The sequence below is a fragment of the Dermatophagoides pteronyssinus genome, unplaced genomic scaffold (assembly GCF_027571235.1).
Source record: "Dermatophagoides pteronyssinus isolate colony J.1.1.1.1 unplaced genomic scaffold, Derpt_VIB-CSIC_2022.12 sq0013, whole genome shotgun sequence".
NCBI classification, from domain to species: Eukaryota; Metazoa; Arthropoda; class Arachnida; order Sarcoptiformes; family Pyroglyphidae; genus Dermatophagoides; species Dermatophagoides pteronyssinus.
This window is the reverse complement of record NW_027461537.1, coordinates 685,730-706,118: the sequence shown is the minus strand read 5'-3', so window position 1 is coordinate 706,118 and position 20,389 is coordinate 685,730. Positions and strand designations below refer to the sequence as shown.

The 20,389-nt window shown below is 28.6% G+C and overlaps 7 protein-coding genes across 9 annotated transcripts; 2 read left to right on the top strand and 5 right to left on the bottom strand.

Annotated features, from left to right (window-relative positions):
• The first annotated feature begins 154 nt into the window (after positions 1 to 154).
• On the top strand, positions 155 to 1,393 carry LOC113790679 (trans-aconitate 2-methyltransferase-like). 2 transcript variants are annotated; one of them, XM_027340368.2, is made up of 3 exons: positions 155 to 299; positions 362 to 1,038; positions 1,103 to 1,393. In XM_027340368.2, the coding sequence occupies exons 2-3, from the start codon at positions 381 to 383 to the stop codon at positions 1,312 to 1,314; spliced, it is 870 nt and encodes a 289-aa protein (XP_027196169.2). In that variant the 5' UTR covers positions 155 to 299; positions 362 to 380; the 3' UTR covers positions 1,315 to 1,393. The 2 variants fall into 2 exon arrangements, with proteins under 2 accessions (XP_027196169.2, XP_027196168.2); XM_027340367.2 differs by lacking the exon at positions 155 to 299 and having other exon boundaries at positions 306 to 1,038.
• Positions 1,394 to 1,536: 143 nt separating this feature from the next.
• On the top strand, positions 1,537 to 4,870 carry LOC113790680 (uncharacterized). 2 transcript variants are annotated; one of them, XM_027340370.2, is made up of 2 exons: positions 1,537 to 2,127; positions 3,736 to 4,870. In XM_027340370.2, exon 2 carries the CDS (start codon positions 4,058 to 4,060, stop codon positions 4,787 to 4,789), a length of 732 nt encoding a protein of 243 aa, XP_027196171.1. In that variant the 5' UTR covers positions 1,537 to 2,127; positions 3,736 to 4,057; the 3' UTR covers positions 4,790 to 4,870. The 2 variants fall into 2 exon arrangements, with proteins under 2 accessions (XP_027196171.1, XP_075677949.1); XM_075821834.1 differs by lacking the exon at positions 1,537 to 2,127 and adding an exon at positions 3,397 to 3,638.
• A 236-nt stretch (positions 4,871 to 5,106) lies between these two features.
• Nurf-38 (Inorganic pyrophosphatase Nurf-38) lies at positions 5,107 to 6,491 on the bottom strand. The gene is made up of 2 exons (XM_027340364.2): positions 6,122 to 6,491; positions 5,107 to 6,039 (listed from the first exon to the last, which is right to left on the bottom strand). The coding sequence occupies exons 1-2, from the start codon at positions 6,474 to 6,476 to the stop codon at positions 5,219 to 5,221; spliced, it is 1,176 nt and encodes a 391-aa protein (XP_027196165.2). The 5' UTR covers positions 6,477 to 6,491; the 3' UTR covers positions 5,107 to 5,218.
• An 823-nt stretch (positions 6,492 to 7,314) lies between these two features.
• Positions 7,315 to 9,561, bottom strand: LOC113790678 (sedoheptulokinase-like). Its single transcript, XM_027340366.2, has 4 exons — positions 8,904 to 9,561; positions 8,665 to 8,846; positions 7,640 to 8,607; positions 7,315 to 7,571 (listed from the first exon to the last, which is right to left on the bottom strand). The coding sequence occupies exons 1-3, from the start codon at positions 9,518 to 9,520 to the stop codon at positions 7,874 to 7,876; spliced, it is 1,533 nt and encodes a 510-aa protein (XP_027196167.2). The 5' UTR covers positions 9,521 to 9,561; the 3' UTR covers positions 7,315 to 7,571; positions 7,640 to 7,873.
• A 215-nt stretch (positions 9,562 to 9,776) lies between these two features.
• LOC113790733 (acetylcholinesterase-like) lies at positions 9,777 to 11,583 on the bottom strand. The gene is made up of 2 exons (XM_027340431.2): positions 10,314 to 11,583; positions 9,777 to 10,260 (listed from the first exon to the last, which is right to left on the bottom strand). Exons 1-2 carry the CDS (start codon positions 11,531 to 11,533, stop codon positions 9,807 to 9,809), a joined length of 1,674 nt encoding a protein of 557 aa, XP_027196232.2. The 5' UTR covers positions 11,534 to 11,583; the 3' UTR covers positions 9,777 to 9,806.
• A 169-nt stretch (positions 11,584 to 11,752) lies between these two features.
• Positions 11,753 to 14,460, bottom strand: LOC113790734 (putative oxidoreductase MexAM1_META1p0182). The gene is made up of 6 exons (XM_075821835.1): positions 13,943 to 14,460; positions 13,786 to 13,886; positions 13,528 to 13,721; positions 12,268 to 12,476; positions 12,114 to 12,214; positions 11,753 to 12,047 (listed from the first exon to the last, which is right to left on the bottom strand). Exons 1-6 carry the CDS (start codon positions 14,408 to 14,410, stop codon positions 11,834 to 11,836), a joined length of 1,287 nt encoding a protein of 428 aa, XP_075677950.1. The 5' UTR covers positions 14,411 to 14,460; the 3' UTR covers positions 11,753 to 11,833.
• Positions 14,461 to 14,608: 148 nt separating this feature from the next.
• Positions 14,609 to 16,394, bottom strand: LOC113790735 (cytochrome P450 3A56-like). The gene is made up of 2 exons (XM_027340433.2): positions 15,991 to 16,394; positions 14,609 to 15,928 (listed from the first exon to the last, which is right to left on the bottom strand). Exons 1-2 carry the CDS (start codon positions 16,297 to 16,299, stop codon positions 14,645 to 14,647), a joined length of 1,593 nt encoding a protein of 530 aa, XP_027196234.2. The 5' UTR covers positions 16,300 to 16,394; the 3' UTR covers positions 14,609 to 14,644.
• Between the last annotated feature and the right edge of the window lie 3,995 nt (positions 16,395 to 20,389).

The following is a 20,389-nucleotide window of genomic DNA, read 5'->3' as shown; positions in this document are numbered from 1 at the left end:
TCCAAAAAAATGCATTTACTGTATTTGTTTGCTTTTTCGTATTGAGGTTGCACAGGTGTATGTATATCAATATTGATGAGCATTTTGTTTGTTGATTGATTGATTTATTGATTGATTAATTTCCATTGAAATAATGCAAGTATAATTGACATTAATTTGAAGTTGTGAAATTTATTTCTTTCTTTGGCTTCGCCCAGAATACATCCTGTCAATTTATTGATTATTTTTTTTTCATATAAAAAAAAATTTGATAAATTTGTTGTTATCAATTTGTTTCATATACATAACTTTATTCAAATGTAAATCAACAACAACAACAAAAATTTTTGTACCCAATTTCAAAATTGTTTTTTTTCTATAGAATTCGTTTTTAAAACAAAATGGATTATGATGCTGAAAAATATGATTCAGGTGCTGCCGATGCACAACAACCAGCAAGAAAATTAATTCGTTTGATTCAGGATTATGTTCGTGAAAAATATGGTAGAGAACAAGCAACATTCGATTCGTTGATAATTGTTGATCTTGGCTGTGGTCCAGGTAATACGGCCGAAATGTTAGCCAATCAATTTCCCGGTGCTAAAATTGTTGGTCTTGATATTGATCCTGAAATGATCGATTTTGCTAGAACAAAACATCCAGAACATAAATTTTTTGTTCAAAATATTGAACAACCGTGGTCAGAATGGCCAGAAGATTTTCGATCAACATACGAAAATAAAGTGGATATTATTTTTGCCAATTATGCATTACATTGGATAGATAATACTAATTCATTTGCCGATACAATTCGACAATTATTACGACCAACCGGAATGTTTACAGGAAATCTTTTATATTGTGGTTGGCTTCAATCCGAAGATAATAGCGATGATAAACGAGATGAAATATTGTTAAATGAATCACTTGATTATCCAAGAGAAATGGAATTTGTTTCAAAATTTTTCTGGTCATTACGAACAAATGGAAATTTTCATTGGATCAATATGGAATATCAGGAACCAGTTTCACGATTTGGTCGACAATTCTACACCGAATGTAAGTCTTCACATTTGAATTTATGTCGAATTAGTTAAATAAAATATCCTTGAATTTACAATAGCATTTATCGAAATTCCATTGAAATGGTATCGAAAATTTTTAAAAAGATCTATGAACGATGAAGAGATTGGTCGCCTTAATGAAACACTAAAACGTTTGATATTGAAACAACGAATCTGTAAAGTGATTCCAGCCAATAAGGATGATCCATCATCCGTTGAACAGATCGATCTTCGACAACAGCTTTATATTTTTAAAGCAATTAAAAATTAAGTGAAATTTTTTCAAATTTTACAAGAAATTATTAAAAGTAAAAAAAAAAAGAAATTCGAATTTTGAATTTCATGCAATAGATGTCATTATTGTAAAATGTGGATAACAAAACATTCGAAAATTCAAAAATGGTAGTGGTATTACGGTATCCATGATATTTATTCATGCATAAGATTCAATGATGCACAAAATGATTCGAATCTTTAAAAGTAGTAGTGGTAGTAGTACACCTGTAAGTGTATGCGTGTAGATGTTTACGAATTTAGATGGTGTATCCAAAAAACATTCTTTTGTCTAACAACAACAACAACAACATCGAACGAATCATTGAAAAAAATTGGATCTCGCCCTAAAACAGCTGCTTTTATTTAAGCGAATTACGATTGTATTGCACATTTTTTTACGAACGATTTTTTTTGTTCGATTGTAAAATAATTTACACGACGACAAAATAATCTTTTCATAAAATCTAAAAATTGTCGTTTGTTTTTTTCTTTGGTTTCTTCCCGAATTCCTATCGAAATGATAATCAATTTCCGATTTATATGGAATGAAAATAAATAAGTCGATTATATCCTGTAAATAGTATTGCATTTCGTATGATCAATATCTTCTTTTTTTTTTGTTTTCTTTGGTCAATGTATGTTTATCATATGCGGAAAAAACTGTTTGATCTATTTTCATGTGAAAAACAATTAAGAAAAACAAACATCATTCATTTGGTTGGCTAGGAAATTGGTCGAATAAAAATGTCACCATTTTCATAGTCCGGAATCGAAAAAAGTCGTAGAAATTGACGATTAAAACAACAAGGTTCGTGATCCTTCATTTTTATCTCTAATCGGTAAATTTTCATCTTTTCATCCATAATGTTACTGGACAAATTTTCTTTAAATATTCATTGTTCATTAATTCATATTCGTTTGTCATCGATAGCATCGATGACGACAATAATTTCTGGATTTCAAATCCGTTGTTCATTTCCGTGTTAGTGTTGTGTATATTTTCTATGAATATTTTGTCTGTGGAATTAGAGTAACAACAACAACAACCAAAAAAAAACTTGATCAAAATGATTTAATCTCTATTTTTGTTATTATAATGATGACATAATAATGGCAGCCTTAAAATACTTGAATTGAGGATGTCTGTTGACTTATTTGTATGTATCCTCTTGATGCCTGATGATGAGGATAATGAACTCTTTGATTTGGCTTCAAATATTTTTCTCTTCTTCTTTTCACTTATTATTTACTCATATCCAGTTCGTGTGTGTTATTGTGCTCTCTTGTTAGTCCACATAACACATTTCCCATGACGATGATGTTATGAATTCCTTGTGCCAAAGAATATCTTATCAATTTAAAACAAAACAAATAATGTTTATACAAAGAATTTTTGCATAATCGTTTTTTAATGCTCAATAATAAGCTGCAATTGATGTCTCTCATCACTTTTTTTTGTTGTCTGTTAATATTATCAACCGCTGCCCTTTGGAATCTAATCTTCTATTTTTTTTCTTAATTCTCGTGATTTTTTTGCGTCATAAATATATGTTTTTTTTGTGAGAAAAAAGTTTATTTGCAAAAAAAAAAATAATTTCTTTAGAATTCCAATGATAAATACAATGATTTTGTTTTTGTTATTCATAATATAAATCATCGATAATCAATAATTGATATTTGATTTTGTTCTTTTTTTTGCATTAAATGATTACATCATTGTTTTTTTTCAATCGTCAGTCCTTGGCCTTTTCAACACACACACGCTGATCATGATTTTTTTAAATGTACAATTAAAAAAATGAGAGAAAAATACTGTGATTTCATCTCTGAAAATATTATTATCGTTGTGAACAAAAAAAGTTGTTTACAAACATACAAATACAAATAATTCATATCGAAGTTGATGAAGTTATATCATCAGATTATCATTTTGCAAATCAATTTTCCAGAAACATTTATATATACTCACACAACAGATCAGATCATACATATATTTAGATGCAAACATTTATTTTTTTCAATTATTCACAACCAAATTCTTCAATTAATATCGTGTTTGTTGTTTTCCACTTGAAAAATCTAACCCATTGTTACACGAATACACTATAGAAGAACCTTGAATTTTGATCATTACATTTGTTTATTTGATCGTTATTTCCTTTTTTTATGTTATTGTTTTTTTTTGTTTTGTTTTCCTGACATTGCATGTTTCTGTGTTTATATATTGAACTATTTCCCGTTGATCATTGCTTATCATTGACATGATGAATGATAATAATAATCATAATACTATCATATCCAGAATGTCTAATTTGATTGGTAATTTTCAACAACATATTGATTTATCATTCATTTTTTACATTTGATAAAAATTTATTAATTTTATTTTTTTTCCTTTTTTTTCAACACACAACAGATAAATTACCGGATAAAACCATTGAATGATTCTTACACCTTGATGATGCTATAATCGAGAATTTTTTCGTAATTTTCACAAAATAAAAAAAATGCTCATATAAATAATGTGATTTTTTTTATATCGACATTACCATTCATTCTGATTTATTTATCTTGAACAGGAAGCAAAAAAAAAAAAAAGAAATATTGATTTGAAGAATTGATCTCAAGAATAATTTTTATTTGGAAAATATTTTGTTCCCACTTTTTTGGTCGGCATAATCAAAGTACAATCTAGAGAATTTTTTTTATTTGATAAATTCAATAGTTCGGGAAGAAAAATGACCTGTTCAGGTTGTCTGTTTGGTCTATTCAAGATCATATATGTCACATTGACATTTATTGTACTAGCCATTCACATCCAATACATTTGGTTATATTTGGCAAACGTACGTGATATAGAATCTTTTTTTAATCATAATCAATTTGCCCATTTTATGGGTATCTTTCTTGGCTTCTTATTCCGTATCAGTGGCCTATTGTCGGCTTGTAAGGAAAAGATTGCCTTAACCTGTACATATAGCTTATTTTTAGTGTTGATATTATTAATTTCACGTCAAATGGATGTTATATTTGCCATACATGCCATAACGGCCATCTATGCAATGTGGTTCGTATTGGCGCTGAAATATGTACGCCATAAGAAAAAACGTCGACAACTTCGCCACCAATTACCAACATCGATTATAACCGGTGGAAACGGTTCAGGTCGAAATGCTAGTCGCCAAAATCGAAGTTGTTCAACAACGACAACTGGAACAACATCTAACGCTAATACTCGTTCATCTTCGATAACTGTCGATCTATTAGCTGATCCAGCAGGACGTGTAATAAATGTTATACCATCGGCTCCATCATTTAATGAAACACCGGATACAGCTATAACAACGGCAACTGGTTTTGGTAGTTCAAATAATTTACAGCCACCAATGTATGATCATGTTGGTTATCCAACATTAAATCATACGCCACCACCATCATATACAGAATTATTTGAATCAAAACGATCATAATTTCATAATTTAAATGAAACTGATCAACTCATTTAACAACATCTCAAACTTTTTTTTTTAAATAAACTTTTTTCCTAAATATTTTTTTTATACATTTTTACATATAAAGATTCTCATTATTCATACAATTAATCAAATTAATCACCGCCGAAATAAACAGTGAGCTTTCATTGCAAAAATACTGCACAACAACAAAATCAATCATTACACAACCAGATTTTTTAAACAACACACGCACTTATTGATTTTAGCTTCTTCTCCCATAATTTAATTGTAAAATACTTAATTTTTTTTGTGTTGTAATAAAAACAAAATCATAATTTTTTTTTTTATTTATTCTTTAATTGGATTGATATTTTTATTTTTATTTTTTTGGAAAATCGGATTCGTCAATTTCTAATTATCTCTATTGGAAGGAAAAAGATAGCTTTAGATCAATTTAACATGATGCCATTTATCAATTGCCACCTGATCGGCAATAGGATTTGGTTCAACAGTATTACTAGCAGGTCGCGTTTCTAAAAATTGTTTCGCCTGTTCATCATTGATGGTATAAGAATTACCAAGTGTTATATTCTTCAAATCTAATTGATGTTCACCAGCTTTGTTTTCCATCATTTCTCGCCAATATTGATGCGTTTCTTCAACAACTTTTTCGGCAAATTCACGATCTTTAGCTTCACCATTGAAGGCAAATTTATTTGCAGGTTTACCATCAGGAATTTTATAGATTCTAAACCATTCAACTGTTGCTCGAAGTAAACCAGGTAATAATTTTTCAACATCATCAACATTATTCATTTGACCAGCCAATTCATCACGTGTATCAATAGTGATGATTTTCCAATCAGTTTCACCTTCATCAATCAATGCAATTGTACCAAGTATTTTTACCGGTATAACATCACCACGTTTAGCTATACGTGAACCAATTTCAATGACATCAATCGGATCATTATCACCTTTTGCTTTAGTTCCTTGATCAATATGATTAGGATTTTCCCATGTTTGTGGAAAGGCACCATAATTCCATATGTATCCTTTATGAGGGAAGACATTTTTCACATAACGAAGTGCACCTTTTTTAACGTCCTGTTTTATTGGCGTCATTGGTTCGGCAGTTGCAATCTCCATTTTTTCATTAGTCCAACGTGGAATTTCAACAACCATATTGTATTGTTTAGCCGATTTATCGGCAAACAATGGGATATCGTGCCAAGGACTAATTATTTTTCCATTACTATCATTTTCTGTTTATTTTGTTAAATCGATTTTTAAAAAAAAAAGAAATAAAAATGAGTCATTTATATTTGGATTAGATTGGATACTTACTGAAATAAATACGATAATCAAGTGAATTCAATGCACCACGATTATCAACAGAATAATTTGTAGACATTTTATTATTGGTTTTAGTGGCAAAAAATTTTCTTAATTGATGATTTTGAACAAAATGAACTTTGTTTCCAATGTTATACGGTTGTTGTTTATAATGTACGTTTTTTGATATTGAAAAATTTATCGATAATGATGCGGATGATAAATGATGATATTTGAAGGACTGATGAGGATGTTTGAAGGAGAAGTAAATATAACGATTATGAAAATTATTATTAATACCAATGATTGATATTAAAGATCCTGGTATCGTTTGTCTGGTCAATAAATTTATTGATCTAATAGACATTGTTTTCAAATAATTAAAGAAAATATTTCTTTTAAAGAGGATTATTTTTGTTTGTAAAGAAAAGGAAATATCTACTGTATAAAGATTGTTAATTAAAAAAAATTTTGTCAATTAAAATAAATTAATCTAATAAGAATTTTAAACAATGGATTAACAGAAAAATATCTGATGCAATAATTATTTATCAAGAATAATGATTTTTGATTGACATATTTAATCTGTTATTTTTTGATATTTATCTCCTATCAAAATATTATTGTTGGTCAAGGTACAATCAGAAAAAAATTTTCAAGATTAAATTGATTTTTTTTATTGACAACAGCTGATTATATGATCGATTGATTAAATTATTAGGAAAAATCAATTGATTGATAAAATTTCTAACAATTAGTATCATTGTAAATAAACTCAAAGGTGTTATATAAAAAAAAAGATTAACACAGTGAAAAAAGTGTTTGAGAAAAATTCTTTTGAAACAATCATCATCAATTGTGATAAGCATGTTTATCGGATAGCTTACCTGATTAGGGTGATTTATCAATCAATATTTAATAAAGAGAGATAGAAAAAAAACTATGTCAATAATAAGTTTATTGATCAAATATAGATGAAAACTATCTGGATTGGATTTGATGATCACTTTAACGACGAAAATCAACGATATGAATGACAGACTGTTGAGCCGGCTAACAAAAATGAGTCCAAATCGATGACGATGATGATGAATCCACGCACTTTCAGCAATGAAATTTTTTTATTCACACTAACTTTATTTATCATGGCCACATGGTGGCGTCAATTTTGATTTTTGTTTTAAATGATCAAACGATAGATGGCATTTAAAAAAGTATTGAATTTTTTTTATTTAAAAAGAATGGAATAAAAATAACGGGAAAAAATAACAGAATAACAGAATTAGCTGGAAAAAAAATCAACCAACACGTCTAGCCATAATACGTAAAGGTATTTGTCGACCACTTATTCGATCACGAATTTGAATAGCAGAAAAACTAATTGAACTTGATGCAGGTAATGGACGGCCATTTATGAATAGCATTAGATTTCTATTAACATCCATTCGTCGAATCATAGCACCTTGATTTTTTGAAATAATATAAGATGATAACAAATGTGAATAGAAAAAGGAATCAAGAAAAACATACCTTTGGTTAGAATAAAACCTAATAAAAAACGTTTCAAAAGTAATAGTGAAAATTTTAAATTCATCGTATTTCTTTTTAATTATAATTTTTGGATAATGATGAAAACATTTTTTGTTTTTGTTTGGTTGGATTCATCATCGATCATCGAATATTTATAGCATTCTAATTGAAGAGTTTTATTTGTACAGATATTATCGATAAAAACAAACAGCTGTAAAAACATTTTGTTTTTGTTCATTTTGATTCCGATACAATAAACAATGCACATCCAACATCAGCATCACATTTGTCAACATATTCTATATCGATTAATGATGATTGCAACAGGTTGGATAATAATAACATATCATTGTTGTTTTTGTTTTCATTATTTTCATATAAAATTCTTCTAATTACTAACAATAATGATCGTTGAAGAATTGGATTGTTAGCTATTACACTACCTGTACATATTAATTTTGTTTGTATTTTTTGTTTGAAATTATTTTGAATTGTTTCCGATACATTTGGCATCATATTGAATACATTTTGTATTAATTCAAAACATAAACAATTGATTATATTGAATAATGATGGCTGTTTTCCTCCGGATATATTTACCGTAAAAACACTGTTCAAATCATGTCGTTCACCAAACAATGTTGGTTTAATCGATATGAAATTTTCTTCATCAGATTGATCATTATTTGAAAATTCTGTTGGAAATTGATGAAAAAGTTTTTCCCAAATTTCTGCTCTGGTTAAATCATTATTTGTTAAACATTTAACGGTTGATTGAATAAAACCCATAAACGATTGTAATACATTTCCACCGTTTAGACTTGGTGCAACCAATAGATATTCATTATTTTTAAATGGATAATAATCATATGATTGAATGGATAGTTGTGATTTTCGTGGTATTTTCAATGTTCGATCTTTGTCAACAAGTAATCGACATATCTGTGCTGCTGTACTCATGTTCAACACTTTAAACATTGACATTAAAATCGTATAGTTTTTTTTCGAAATAATCAACATCATACCTATTGCATCCGGATTATCTTTAAATGCTAAAAACATCATTGCTTGTAGATCACCAATCGCAACATAGACTGGAATTCCAGGTTTAATTATCGAATGCCATTGAAATTGTGTTTGTCCAACGATAACATTCGATTCGACTGGTTTGGGCAATAGATGAACAGGGAATTCTGCTTGTTTCAGACTTTAAATCAGAATTTGTAAATTAGTTAATATAAAATTTTCTTTCTTTTTGACTTACATGTCTAAATTCCAGCCAGGTTTAATTGGATCTAAATATGCCCATGCATGAGCATTATGAATGCTAATTGAAACAATATTCAAACGACACAATAAACATACAAACCAATCCATAATTGTACCACATCGATCAAATTGATTTAGATAATCCGGTTTAAAACGTTTTAACCAGAACAATGTTGCACATCCAAATCCAGAACTAACTTTATCGGCAAAACTATCTGGTTTTGGTAATGTTTTCAAAAATTCTTCATTACATCGGCCATCAGTCCAATCATAATTATCGCTAATCATATCGAATCTTAAGTTTTGTGGATCGAATGGTTCGTCAAATAAACGATGATTCCATAGAACACAGCTATGCATCTGTCCACAAACAGTAATCGAATCGATTTGACCATCGAATTTGATTGATTTTAAAGCATTATCGATTGCTTCGAAAATTATTTGTACATTTTGTTGTGAATAATTAGGTGGTAGATTATTCGCACGTATACGTTGAGTATCATAATAACATTTAGATTGTGATTTAATTTCATAAGAATTATTATGAATGGTAACTATTGAAATTTTAACACTCGAAGTTCCAATATCAATACTTAGAATATTTTTATCCATCTTCTGTTGTTGGTGAATGTCATCAACACAAATGATCAACAAAATAAATTTATCTTGATTTTTCTTAGCAAATTGATTAGTTGAATCAACAAGTAGTGGTAATTTATTGCTTTTTTCAAAACTTAATTATCAATAAATTACTGAGTTGTTGATGTTGTTTCATACAATCTTTAATCACAATATTTACTTTAACAATTTTATTTTGTTTATGCGAATCAACTTTCCTCATTTCCTTAAGTGATAAAAACTTCATCAATCATTTGAAAATCATTTTATTGTAAATAATTTAAACAAATATTTTTGGACGCCAAAAGTCATCACAAATTGATTTGAAATAATTGTTAACCATATGATAATGTTTCGAATCCAATGCCATAAAATGTGCAGAAGATGATCCATCAAAAGCTTCTTTCCATTCAATATTTGTGTTGCCAATCGTTCCTTGAATACCATTCTGAGCAAAATGAATCCATGCTTCGATCATATCACGACTTAGATCACGTTCATGTTGTGTAAATGATATCTTATGTGCGAAACGAAATGGAACACCAAATATATAGAAAAGATCTTGTCGATGTCCTACACCATTCCATTTGTTATCAAAAAACATCGATTTAACAGGTGCCATTAAACGATATGAATATTGTTTTGTATCTGAAAATCGGCGATGATATTCTTCACCATACAAAATTGTCGGACAAATTATATGATAGTCACCGTAGGCATGCGACAGGGCAATTCTACAATCAACCAATCAATTATTGATTAATCAAATTTTGAAAAATTAACTTACCTTTTTTCTTCAAGTGTTGAAGAATCATTCAAATTTTTCGTATAAAAATGTACCACATCTTCAACATATGAATGTTTTTCAAAACGTTCACGAATTTTTTTTTTCACTAAATTTATGCTCACATTGTGTATACCATCGAATGAATTTTGTACATAGAAATCACCTTCATCGCGATTGGCTCCGAACATAAGATCAACTTTATTAATTTTGTAATGATCATTTTTCAGTGCTTCTACCGGCTTTAGTGGTAGAAATTCGCTTCCATAAATTGGAATTAATTGTTGATCAAGATGAACGGATAATAATTCTTTAATGGATTTTTGCCGTAAACACTTGGTAATTGCTGTCATATTGCCTAGGCAATTTAATTTCTCAGCAATTATTTTAGCTTTTGATTTTTCATGCGATTTACTTGCGCATGCAGTATCCGTAATGGATGAACCTGATTGTAGAATGGCTCGATGAAAAAGACCACTGGCTAATGGTGATAATATCAGATTAGCTGTACTAAACGCTCCAGCAGATTGACCAAAAACTGTCACTTGATTAGGATCACCGCCAAAATAATGAATATTTTCCTGAATCCATTGTAATGCCAGAATTTGATCATAAAAACCTTGATTACCATTAGCCTGATCTGATTCATCTCCGGTATAAAGAAAACCGAAAGGTCCAAGCCTATACGCAATGCTAACAACGACCATATTACCATTAGCGGAAAATATTCCTCCATCATAGTTTTGATTGAAAATAGTTCCTCTTTTATATGCACCACCATGTATGTAAGCCATAACTGGACGTCGTTCTTTTGGTTTATTTGCCAATTCCATTGCTCTTTTAGTTGTCCAAACGTTTAAAAATAGACAATCTTCGCTAATCGTTTCGGTTTGATTAAAAAAATTACTACTTTTAATCCCAAGTTGTGGACAAGCTGCTCGATATTCAATAGCATCATAAATATCTGGCCATGAATCAGCACGTTCGGGTCGATCGAATCTTCTTGCTTTACCATAACGAATCCCTTGATAAAGATAAATGTCCTCTGCGATTGTTGAAAAATTGACCATTACTTCATTCTGAACAATTCCACGTATTTTACCATAATTTTTAAGTTCAATAATTGGTGCATAATGTTTAGAACATTCAGCCAAATTGGTCAAGCAAATAAAAAGCAATAGATTTATTAAAAATGTACAAATCATCATTATTTTGTTATACATAATGATTGATACTTTGAACAGTAATTAAATGATAATTTTCAACACAATAAATACTCAATAAATTATTGTTTTATCATTTCATTTTATTAATAATCAAATCAATAACAAAGTATCCAAGGAAACAGATAAATATTTCTTTTTAAATTTTTTTTATTTAATAAGATACAAAGACGTATACATTTATTATCGAATTTGTTGGATAATTCAAAACAAACAATATTCATTATTAATATTATTCAATTTTATTCAAATTCTGTGTATTAACTTTAAAAAAAAAATTTCGTTTCATAAAAAATATAATCACACTAATGGCTTACACATTGAACCAGTATCACTAACTATTATTGAGCCGGTGATATTACGAGCATCATCAGAAACAAGAAATGATGCTAAATTAGCAATTTCAATTGGATAGGCAACCATATCGAGCAAAACATATTTTCTTATTAACCCTTCCGCCTCCTCAGGTTTCATACCCAATGAATGATAGATTTGTGTCATTATCGGTCCAGGGCTATATCAAAAACGAAATTATTTATTATTATTCAATTGAAGATAATTTCTAATTATATGCACATACTTGATTGAATTGACTCGTATTCCTTTTGGTCCTAATTCTTGGGCTGAGGTTTTTGTAATCATATCCACTGCTGCTTTTGATGAACTATATAATAAGGAAAACTAAATATTCTATAGAAAATTTATTATTTTAAATTTATTAAATCATTTCATACCGGTACAAGTGATGCAATACTGGAAATATTTATTATATTTCCTTTAGTTTTTTCTAAATATGGCACAGCAAGTTGTATCAATTGAACAGCAGCTCGAACATTGATAGCAAAAATTCTGTCGAATTCGGCCATCAGATTATCACTCTCATGTCCTTTATCCAAAGTTGCAACACCAGCACAATTCACAAGAAAATTCAATTGTCCATATTCTTCAATCGTTTTTTCGATCAATTTAACGCCAAACGATTCATCGGTAAGATTACCTTGGATTTTTAGCGGACAATGGCCACTTTTATCTTCAATCTCTTTACCAACTTTTTCCAAATCTTCTGTCTCCAGACCGGTTATTGTTACACGAGCTCCATATTGAGCAAATTGTAATGCAATAGCTGCACCGATTCCAGAACTTGAACCTGTAATCAAAGCAACTTTACCAGTAAAATCATATTTCTTTACGATTGCCGATGTCATTGTTGTTTTATTCTGATGATTAAAATCGATCTGATGATGATAACGACCAGTTGGAATATGTTATTTTTCATTTGGATGGGGTTAGTTTATATACTACTGAAAACCAAGTCAGTTAATAGAAAAAAATAAGAGAGAAAATCATCGCTTTGAATTACGAAAACATTCATATGAAAGTTAAAAAAATATAAATTCATATCTGCTGTTATTTCAAATACAATCGATGAGGAATCAATGAATTCACACTCATTCATCATACATTCTTCAATCAAAATAATACATCACAGATAATAAACATTCAAAATTTCATGGTCAAATATAAGTTTTCATCAGAAAATACAAAATTTTCTTATTTTTGTAACTAAGAGATTTTTTGAAAGATGAATAAAACAGATATAGAAAAAACCCAAATAACTTTATTCGTTATTCTTTTCTATCATGAATTCACTTTATCTTCAATTATATCAAGCAATCAGTTTTTTCAGTTTTATTATGATAGGCTGTCTCAAAAAATTCATCAAGAGAGAATATTGGCCTTGAAAATGTTTTTGAGTATATAAACTATCTTTTCTCAATATAGAAATATAATTCCGAATAAAAAGATTACATTCACAAAATGAAGTTTATAATAACAGATTGAAATTGTTTTACTGTAATTAAAATTATCGTTAAAAATTTCCATGCAAAATAAAAAGAACTCGTTAAATAATCATATACGAAGATTGTTTGGTAATTCATGCATTGATTTTTTGTTGTTGTGTTTAGTTCATTTTTTTGACATCAACAATGCACCGGTATCACTAACGATTATTGAACCGGTAATATTACGTGCATCATCAGAAGCAATAAATGATGCTAAATTAGCAATTTCAATCGGTTCGGCAGCCATATTCAACAAAGTACGTTTTTTAATTTCCTCTTCCATGTATAAAGGTTTTGTAGCAATACCCAATGAACGATAGATTGCTGTCACTACCGGTCCGGGACTATATTCAAAACAAAATCAAATGAGTAATTCAATCATCATATTTTCTAATTAGATGTACATACTTGATTGAATTGACTCGAATTCCTTTCGGTCCTAATTCTTTGGCCGAAGTTTTTGTTACCATATCCAATGCTGCTTTTGATGATCCATATATCAAAGAATACTACATTTATAAGAGAAATTTTATCATCATTTTCAATTTATCAAATCATTTCATACCGGCACAAGTGATGCAATACTGGAAATATTTATTATATTTCCTTTAGTTTTTTCTAAGTGTGGCGCAGCAAGTTTTATCAAATGAACAGGAGCTCGAACATTGATAGCAAAAACTTTGTCAAATTCGGCCATAAAATTTTCGCTCTCAAGACCTCCAATAGTTCCAATGCCAGCATTATTTACAAGAAAATCCAATTGTCCATATTCGGTAATCGTTTTTTCAATCAATTCATTGGCAAACGATTGATCAATAAAATCACCATGGATTTGTAGCGGGCGATGACCACTTTTATCTTCAATTTCTTTACCGACCGCTTTCAATGTTTCCGAATCTCGGCCAGTTATTGTTACTCGGGCACCATATTCGGCAAATTGTAATGCTATAGCTGCACCAATACCCGAACTTGAACCGGTAATCAAAGCAACTTTACCAGTAAAATCATATTTCTTTCCAACTGTTGATGCCATATTCGAGTAGTAGATCGAGGTACATGAGTAGATTGAAAATGTTAAACAAAAACAAAATACGAAAATTCATTATCGATTTTATTGATAATCAAAACATAAAGTCTACTTTAATCAATTATTATCAGAGAAAAAAAATTAACTTTATCAAAAACTTTTTTGTTTTTACTTGAAAACAATTTCTTTATTGTTGATCATAAGTTAAAATCATTCAATTATTAAGATAAGATTTATTTACTATCTTCGTTCAACAGAAAGATAAATGTCTTTTGGTGAAAGAAAACCGCCTTGATTATAAAATTCAACGGGAATTGTTGTTTTTGTACATTTTGAAAATTGAAAATTTTTTATCAACCAAACCAAAGCCATTTTAGCTTCTAATAATGCTAAACTTTTGGCAACACAAGCTCGAGGACCAGAACCAAATGGTAAATAAGCATAATTAGGAAAATTGTCTGCTGTTTCTTTACAAAATCTTTCGGGTCGAAAATTTTCTGGTTCAGGAAAATATTCTTCATTATAATGCAAAGCCCAGACTGGTATTTGAATGATTTCATCTTTTTTTACTAAAAATTTTATACGATCATCTTCAGTTTTCAGAACAAAATCATTTTCACAACGTCGTTCCAAAAATGTTGCCGGTGGTGTCATACGTAATGTTTCATTAACTATTCCGTTTATGTATTCGAATTTTGTTCCAAAAGAATCTAAAACCAATGATTCTAATGGATCTTTGTCATCATCAAGTTGTTGTTGTTGTAAAATTCTTTCAACTTCTTGATATGCTAATTGTTGTTTATCCGGATTTAGTGCCAAATTATATAAAGCCATTGTGATTGTTGTTGCTGTCGTATCATAACCGGCTAAAAAGAATAAAACACATTGTGCAATCATTTCAGAATTTGTCATATATTTTACAGTTTTTTTCTCATCATCTTCATTGTTATTTTTTTGCTGTAACATATTATATTCGTGTTCAGCTTCGATAAGAAATTCAATGAAAGTTGATGCTTTTGAAAAATCTTTTTCAATAAATTCTTTTCTTTTACGTTCAATAATATCCAGAGAAAATTTGGAGAAAAAGGTGATGACTTCATTATTAGGACGAACTTTGAATATTTTTGCAATAAAACTAGGCATTGAAAACATGATAAGGAACATTACTATGTTTTTTAGAGACATATCAGTATTGAATAATTTTTTAACGTTCTTTATGATAATATTATTAGGTTCTATTAACGAATCAATTTGACAACCAAATGCAACCTGTAGAATTGTATCCATAGTAAAAGCTCCAGCAAATTGTTTAATATTTAAGATACAATCCTGATCACCGGATTTTTTCAATTCAGAATCAATATTACGGATTAAGGTTCGACAAATTGAATCCATTCGAAATTTCATCCGGCGTAGTTTGCCTGTAGCAAATGTTGGGGCTACGATTGCTCGCAAACGTTTCCATTGATCTAAATCGACGGCTGATAAAACATTTGCAAAAATATCATCATCAATGTTGAATTTCTAATCATAAATAAATTAATCGTATTAAATAAAAGTTGGAAACGAATGAAATTATTTCTTACTCGACGATTTGGGAAGTTGGTAAATTCTTTACTTAATACAACTTGAATTAATTCTGGCTCGGCAACAGCTATGTTAACTCCACCAAACATTTCAAATCCATAGACTTTTCCCACACGTTTTATATTTTCAAAAGATTCCAGTTCCAAGCGTTTTTTTGACAACAATACACTGAAAAATGATGGTAGTTTTTGATGTCGAATGCCACGGCTCGTTATGCTCGAAATGCATTGTCGCTTTTTCCATTGATAAAACAGATAACCAAATGAAATGGACAAAACTATAATTGCTATGATTATTTGAAAAATCATTGTGATGATGATTCTTAGCACGTTTATTTAAATTAAATAAATTTATTTGCCGAAAGCAATGCATTTTAAACAAAAAAAGAAATGGTAAAATCGAAAAATTTTTATCAACAAGTAATTTAATAGGGTTACCAGATCGGCGGAGGGCCAGAGGAGGACATTTTTTTTTTTTTGCAAATGTATCCCAGGCTCAATTAAATCGCTCTTGTGCGCAAACCAGGGAAATTATACGGCCCAAACTCCATGTATTCGTAGTTTAAACAGTTTTCGATGTTTTGGAAAAGTTCCAATTTCACTTTCATATTTTCAACTGTCCCATTAGCATTGCAGCTCAAACAAGAAATGAAAATTTTTAATTTTTAATTCAAAATGGTTCATTTGATCCAAATTTCAAATCTTCTCATAACAAATATAAATTGGGAATCTATAATGAAGAATATCTTCAATTAACAAATACAAATTTCCAATCTAAGGCGAAGAATATCTTTTTATAACAAATACAAATTTCCAATCTAACATGAAGAATATCTTTTTATAACAAATACAAATTTCCAATCTAAGGTGAAGAATATCTTTTTATAACAAATACAAATTTCCAATCTAAGGTGAAGAATATCTTTTTATAACAAATACAAATTTCCAATCTAACATGAAGAGAATCTTCATTTAACAAATCCAAATTGGTAATCTAACATGAAGAGAATCTTCAATCAACAAATACAAATTTCAAATCTAACATGAAGAATATCTTCATTCAACAAATACAAATTTCCAATCTAAGGTGAAGAATATCTTTTTATAACAAATACAAATTTCCAATCTAAGGTGAAGAATATCTTTTTATAACAAATACAAATTTCCAATCTAACATGAAGAGAATCTTCATTTAACAAATCCAAATTGGTAATCTAACATGAAGAGAATCTTCAATCAACAAATACAAATTTCAAATCTAACATGAAGAATATCTTCATTCAACAAATACAAATTTCCAATCTAAGGTGAAGAATATCTTTTTATAACAAATACAAATTTCCAATCTAAGGTGAAGAATATCTTTTTATAACAAATACAAATTTCCAATCTAAGGTGAAGAATATCTTTTTATAACAAATACAAATTTCCAATCTAAGGTGAAGAATATCTTTTTATAACAAATATAAATTGGGAATCTATAATGAAGAATATCTTCAATTAACAAATACAAATTTCCAATCTAAGGCGAAGAATATCTTTTTATAACAAATACAAATTTCCAATCTAACATGAAGAATATCTTTTTATAACAAATACAAATTTCCAATCTAAGGTGAAGAATATCTTTTTATAACAAATACAAATTTCCAATCTAAGGTGAAGAATATCTTTTTATAACAAATACAAATTTCCAATCTAAGGTGAAGAATATCTTTTTATAACAAATACAAATTTCCAATCTAAGGTGAAGAATATCTTTTTATAACAAATACAAATTTCCAATCTAAGGTGAAGAATATCTTTTTATAACAAATACAAATTTCCAATCTAAGGTGAAGAATATCTTTTTATAACAAATACAAATTTCCAATCTAAGGTGAAGAATATCTTTTTATAACAAATACAAATTTCCAATCTAAGGTGAAGAATATCTTTTTATAACAAATACAAATTTCCAATCTAAGGTGAAGAATATCTTTTTATAACAAATACAAATTTCCAATCTAAGGTGAAGAATATCTTTTTATAACAAATACAAATTTCCAATCTAAGGTGAAGAATATCTTTTTATAACAAATACAAATTTCCAATCTAAGGTGAAGAATATCTTTTTATAACAAATACAAATTTCCAATCTAAGGTGAAGAATATCTTTTTATAACAAATACAAATTTCCAATCTAAGGTGAAGAATATCTTTTTATAACAAATACAAATTTCCAATCTAAGGTGAAGAATATCTTCATTCAACAAATACAAATTTCCAATCTAAGGTGAAGAATATCTTTTTATAACAAATACAAATTTCCAATCTAAGGTGAAGAATATCTTTTTATAACAAATACAAATTTCCAATCTAAGGTGAAGAATATCTTTTTATAACAAATACAAATTTCCAATCTAAGGTGAAGAATATCTTTTTATAACAAATACAAATTTCCAATCTAAGGTGAAGAATATCTTTTTATAACAAATACAAATTTCCAATCTAAGGTGAAGAATATCTTTTTATAACAAATACAAATTTCCAATCTAAGGTGAAGAATATCTTCATTCAACAAATACAAATTTCCAATCTAAGGTGAAGAATATCTTTTTATAACAAATACAAATTTCCAATCTAAGGTGAAGAATATCTTTTTATAACAAATACAAATTTCCAATCTAAGGTGAAGAATATCTTTTTATAACAAATACAAATTTCCAATCTAAGGTGAAGAATATCTTTTTATAACAAATACAAATTTCCAATCTAAGGTGAAGAATATCTTTTTATAACAAATACAAATTTCCAATCTAAGGTGAAGAATATCTTTTTATAACAAATACAAATTTCCAATCTAAGGTGAAGAATATCTTTTTATAACAAATACAAATTTCCAATCTAAGGTGAAGAATATCTTCATTCAACAAATACAAATTTCCAATCTAAGGTGAAGAATATCTTTTTATAACAAATACAAATTTCCAATCTAAGGTGAAGAATATCTTTTTATAACAAATACAAATTTCCAATCTAAGGTGAAGAATATCTTTTTATAACAAATACAAATTTCCAATCTAAGGTGAAGAATATCTTTTTATAACAAATACAAATTTCCAATCTAAGGTGAAGAATATCTTTTTATAACAAATACAAATTTCCAATCTAAGGTGAAGAATATCTTTTTATAACAAATACAAATTTCCAATCTAAGGTGAAGAATATCTTTTTATAACAAATACAAATTTCCAATCTAAGGTGAAGAATATCTTTTTATAACAAATATAAATTGGTAATCTGAAAAGTTGTCGTTATTAAGGTTCTCGTTTTGAACATAATCAAGCCACAGAAGGAAATCAATTTGATCTGCGTCTTTAAAATCCAATTCCTTCGTTTTGTAAATTTTAGTCACAATTGCTTTATTGTTTTGGTATTGAATTTGATCCTTATAAATTCTTTGCCGAGAAAAATTTTGTTTCATACAGCATATGCCTCAAAACTTAGGCTTGTTTTGTCTCATCTTCGACTATATTATTAAGAAGAATATAATTGTTCATCTCGTTCAGCTGATTGATTGAGCAAAAACGGAAAGAATAAAGAAAGATTTTGATGATAGCTGAGAATCTTCTTCTTTTCCAATAGTTGATTGTGAATCGTGAATAGCAATAGTAAATTACATAATTTCGATTGCTGAAGTTCGATATTATGAGATATCACGACTTATATATCATTTCGAGAAAAAACCACGTTTTCACATTAACATAGACAATGAATGTGACGGAATTTCATTCATTCTCTAAATTGTTTAATAATTAATGAAATTAAAGAAAAAACACTCATACCTTGAAACCTTTGGAATTTTCCAGTTTTGATTTAAATATGTTTTTAGTTCGATTCACAAATTCGAAATTCAACATTTCAATTAATTAAAAACAAAATTCTTAGGTAAACAATTCGGCTTATGATCCAATGAATAAGAAAAACATCAATCATTTTGTCGCAAGTAAGGTTCGATAAAATGTAAAATGAAAATCAATCTAATCATTCGTATTTTCAATCAAATCATGACACAAAATAAATTTTGGCGGAAAATAAATTTTGGTTTTGTCTGTCTGTTATTCTGTTCTAATGTGACCGCGGCCTTAGGTTGGATTGGTTAGTTGCGGATTTTCTTTATGTTTCAGTGTATGAAAAAGATTTATACTCATTATTCAGCTTGTTCTGGGATGTAGATGAAGGACTCCCTGGTTTGGAAGAAGAACCAGGTGAATATTGATTTTTTATTTGTTTATTTATCTTTTGTAATAAATGCTAAATTTCCAGATTACATTGACCCAGACCTTTTGTAAATAAGAGATATGAAATAAAATAAAAGTTTCAGCTTGTTTAGTGCACCAATAGTTATGCGAAAGCA

Excerpts from the sequence above, each read along its gene's own strand:
- LOC113790679 (XM_027340368.2), top strand. The coding sequence starts at position 381 with ATGGATTATGATGCTGAAAAATATGATTCAGGTGCTGCCGATGCACAA. Across the intron at positions 1,039-1,102 it reads TCGACAATTCTACACCGAAT|CATTTATCGAAATTCCATTG; the intron begins GTAAGTCTTCAC and ends AATTTACAATAG.
- LOC113790680 (XM_027340370.2), top strand. The coding sequence starts at position 4,058 with ATGACCTGTTCAGGTTGTCTGTTTGGTCTATTCAAGATCATATATGTC.
- Nurf-38 (XM_027340364.2), bottom strand. The coding sequence starts at position 6,476 with ATGTCTATTAGATCAATAAATTTATTGACCAGACAAACGATACCAGGA. Across the intron at positions 6,040-6,121 it reads TGATTATCGTATTTATTTCA|AAAATGATAGTAATGGAAAA; the intron begins GTAAGTATCCAA and ends CAAAATAAACAG.
- LOC113790678 (XM_027340366.2), bottom strand. The coding sequence starts at position 9,520 with ATGGATAAAAATATTCTAAGTATTGATATTGGAACTTCGAGTGTTAAA. Across the intron at positions 8,847-8,903 it reads CCTGGCTGGAATTTAGACAT|TCTGAAACAAGCAGAATTCC; the intron begins GTAAGTCAAAAA and ends TCTGATTTAAAG. Across the intron at positions 8,608-8,664 it reads AGATAATCCGGATGCAATAG|TGTTGAACATGAGTACAGCA; the intron begins GTATGATGTTGA and ends CAATGTTTAAAG.
- LOC113790733 (XM_027340431.2), bottom strand. The coding sequence starts at position 11,533 with ATGTATAACAAAATAATGATGATTTGTACATTTTTAATAAATCTATTG. Across the intron at positions 10,261-10,313 it reads TCAACACTTGAAGAAAAAAG|AATTGCCCTGTCGCATGCCT; the intron begins GTAAGTTAATTT and ends GGTTGATTGTAG.
- LOC113790734 (XM_075821835.1), bottom strand. The coding sequence starts at position 14,410 with ATGGCATCAACAGTTGGAAAGAAATATGATTTTACTGGTAAAGTTGCT. Across the intron at positions 13,887-13,942 it reads GTATTGCATCACTTGTGCCG|TATTCTTTGATATATGGATC; the intron begins GTATGAAATGAT and ends TTATAAATGTAG. Across the intron at positions 12,477-13,527 it reads AATAATCGTTAGTGATACCG|AATATGGACAATTGAATTTT; the intron begins GTGCATTGTTGA and ends AAACGATTGAAG.
- LOC113790735 (XM_027340433.2), bottom strand. The coding sequence starts at position 16,299 with ATGATTTTTCAAATAATCATAGCAATTATAGTTTTGTCCATTTCATTT. Across the intron at positions 15,929-15,990 it reads CCAACTTCCCAAATCGTCGA|AAATTCAACATTGATGATGA; the intron begins GTAAGAAATAAT and ends ATTTATGATTAG.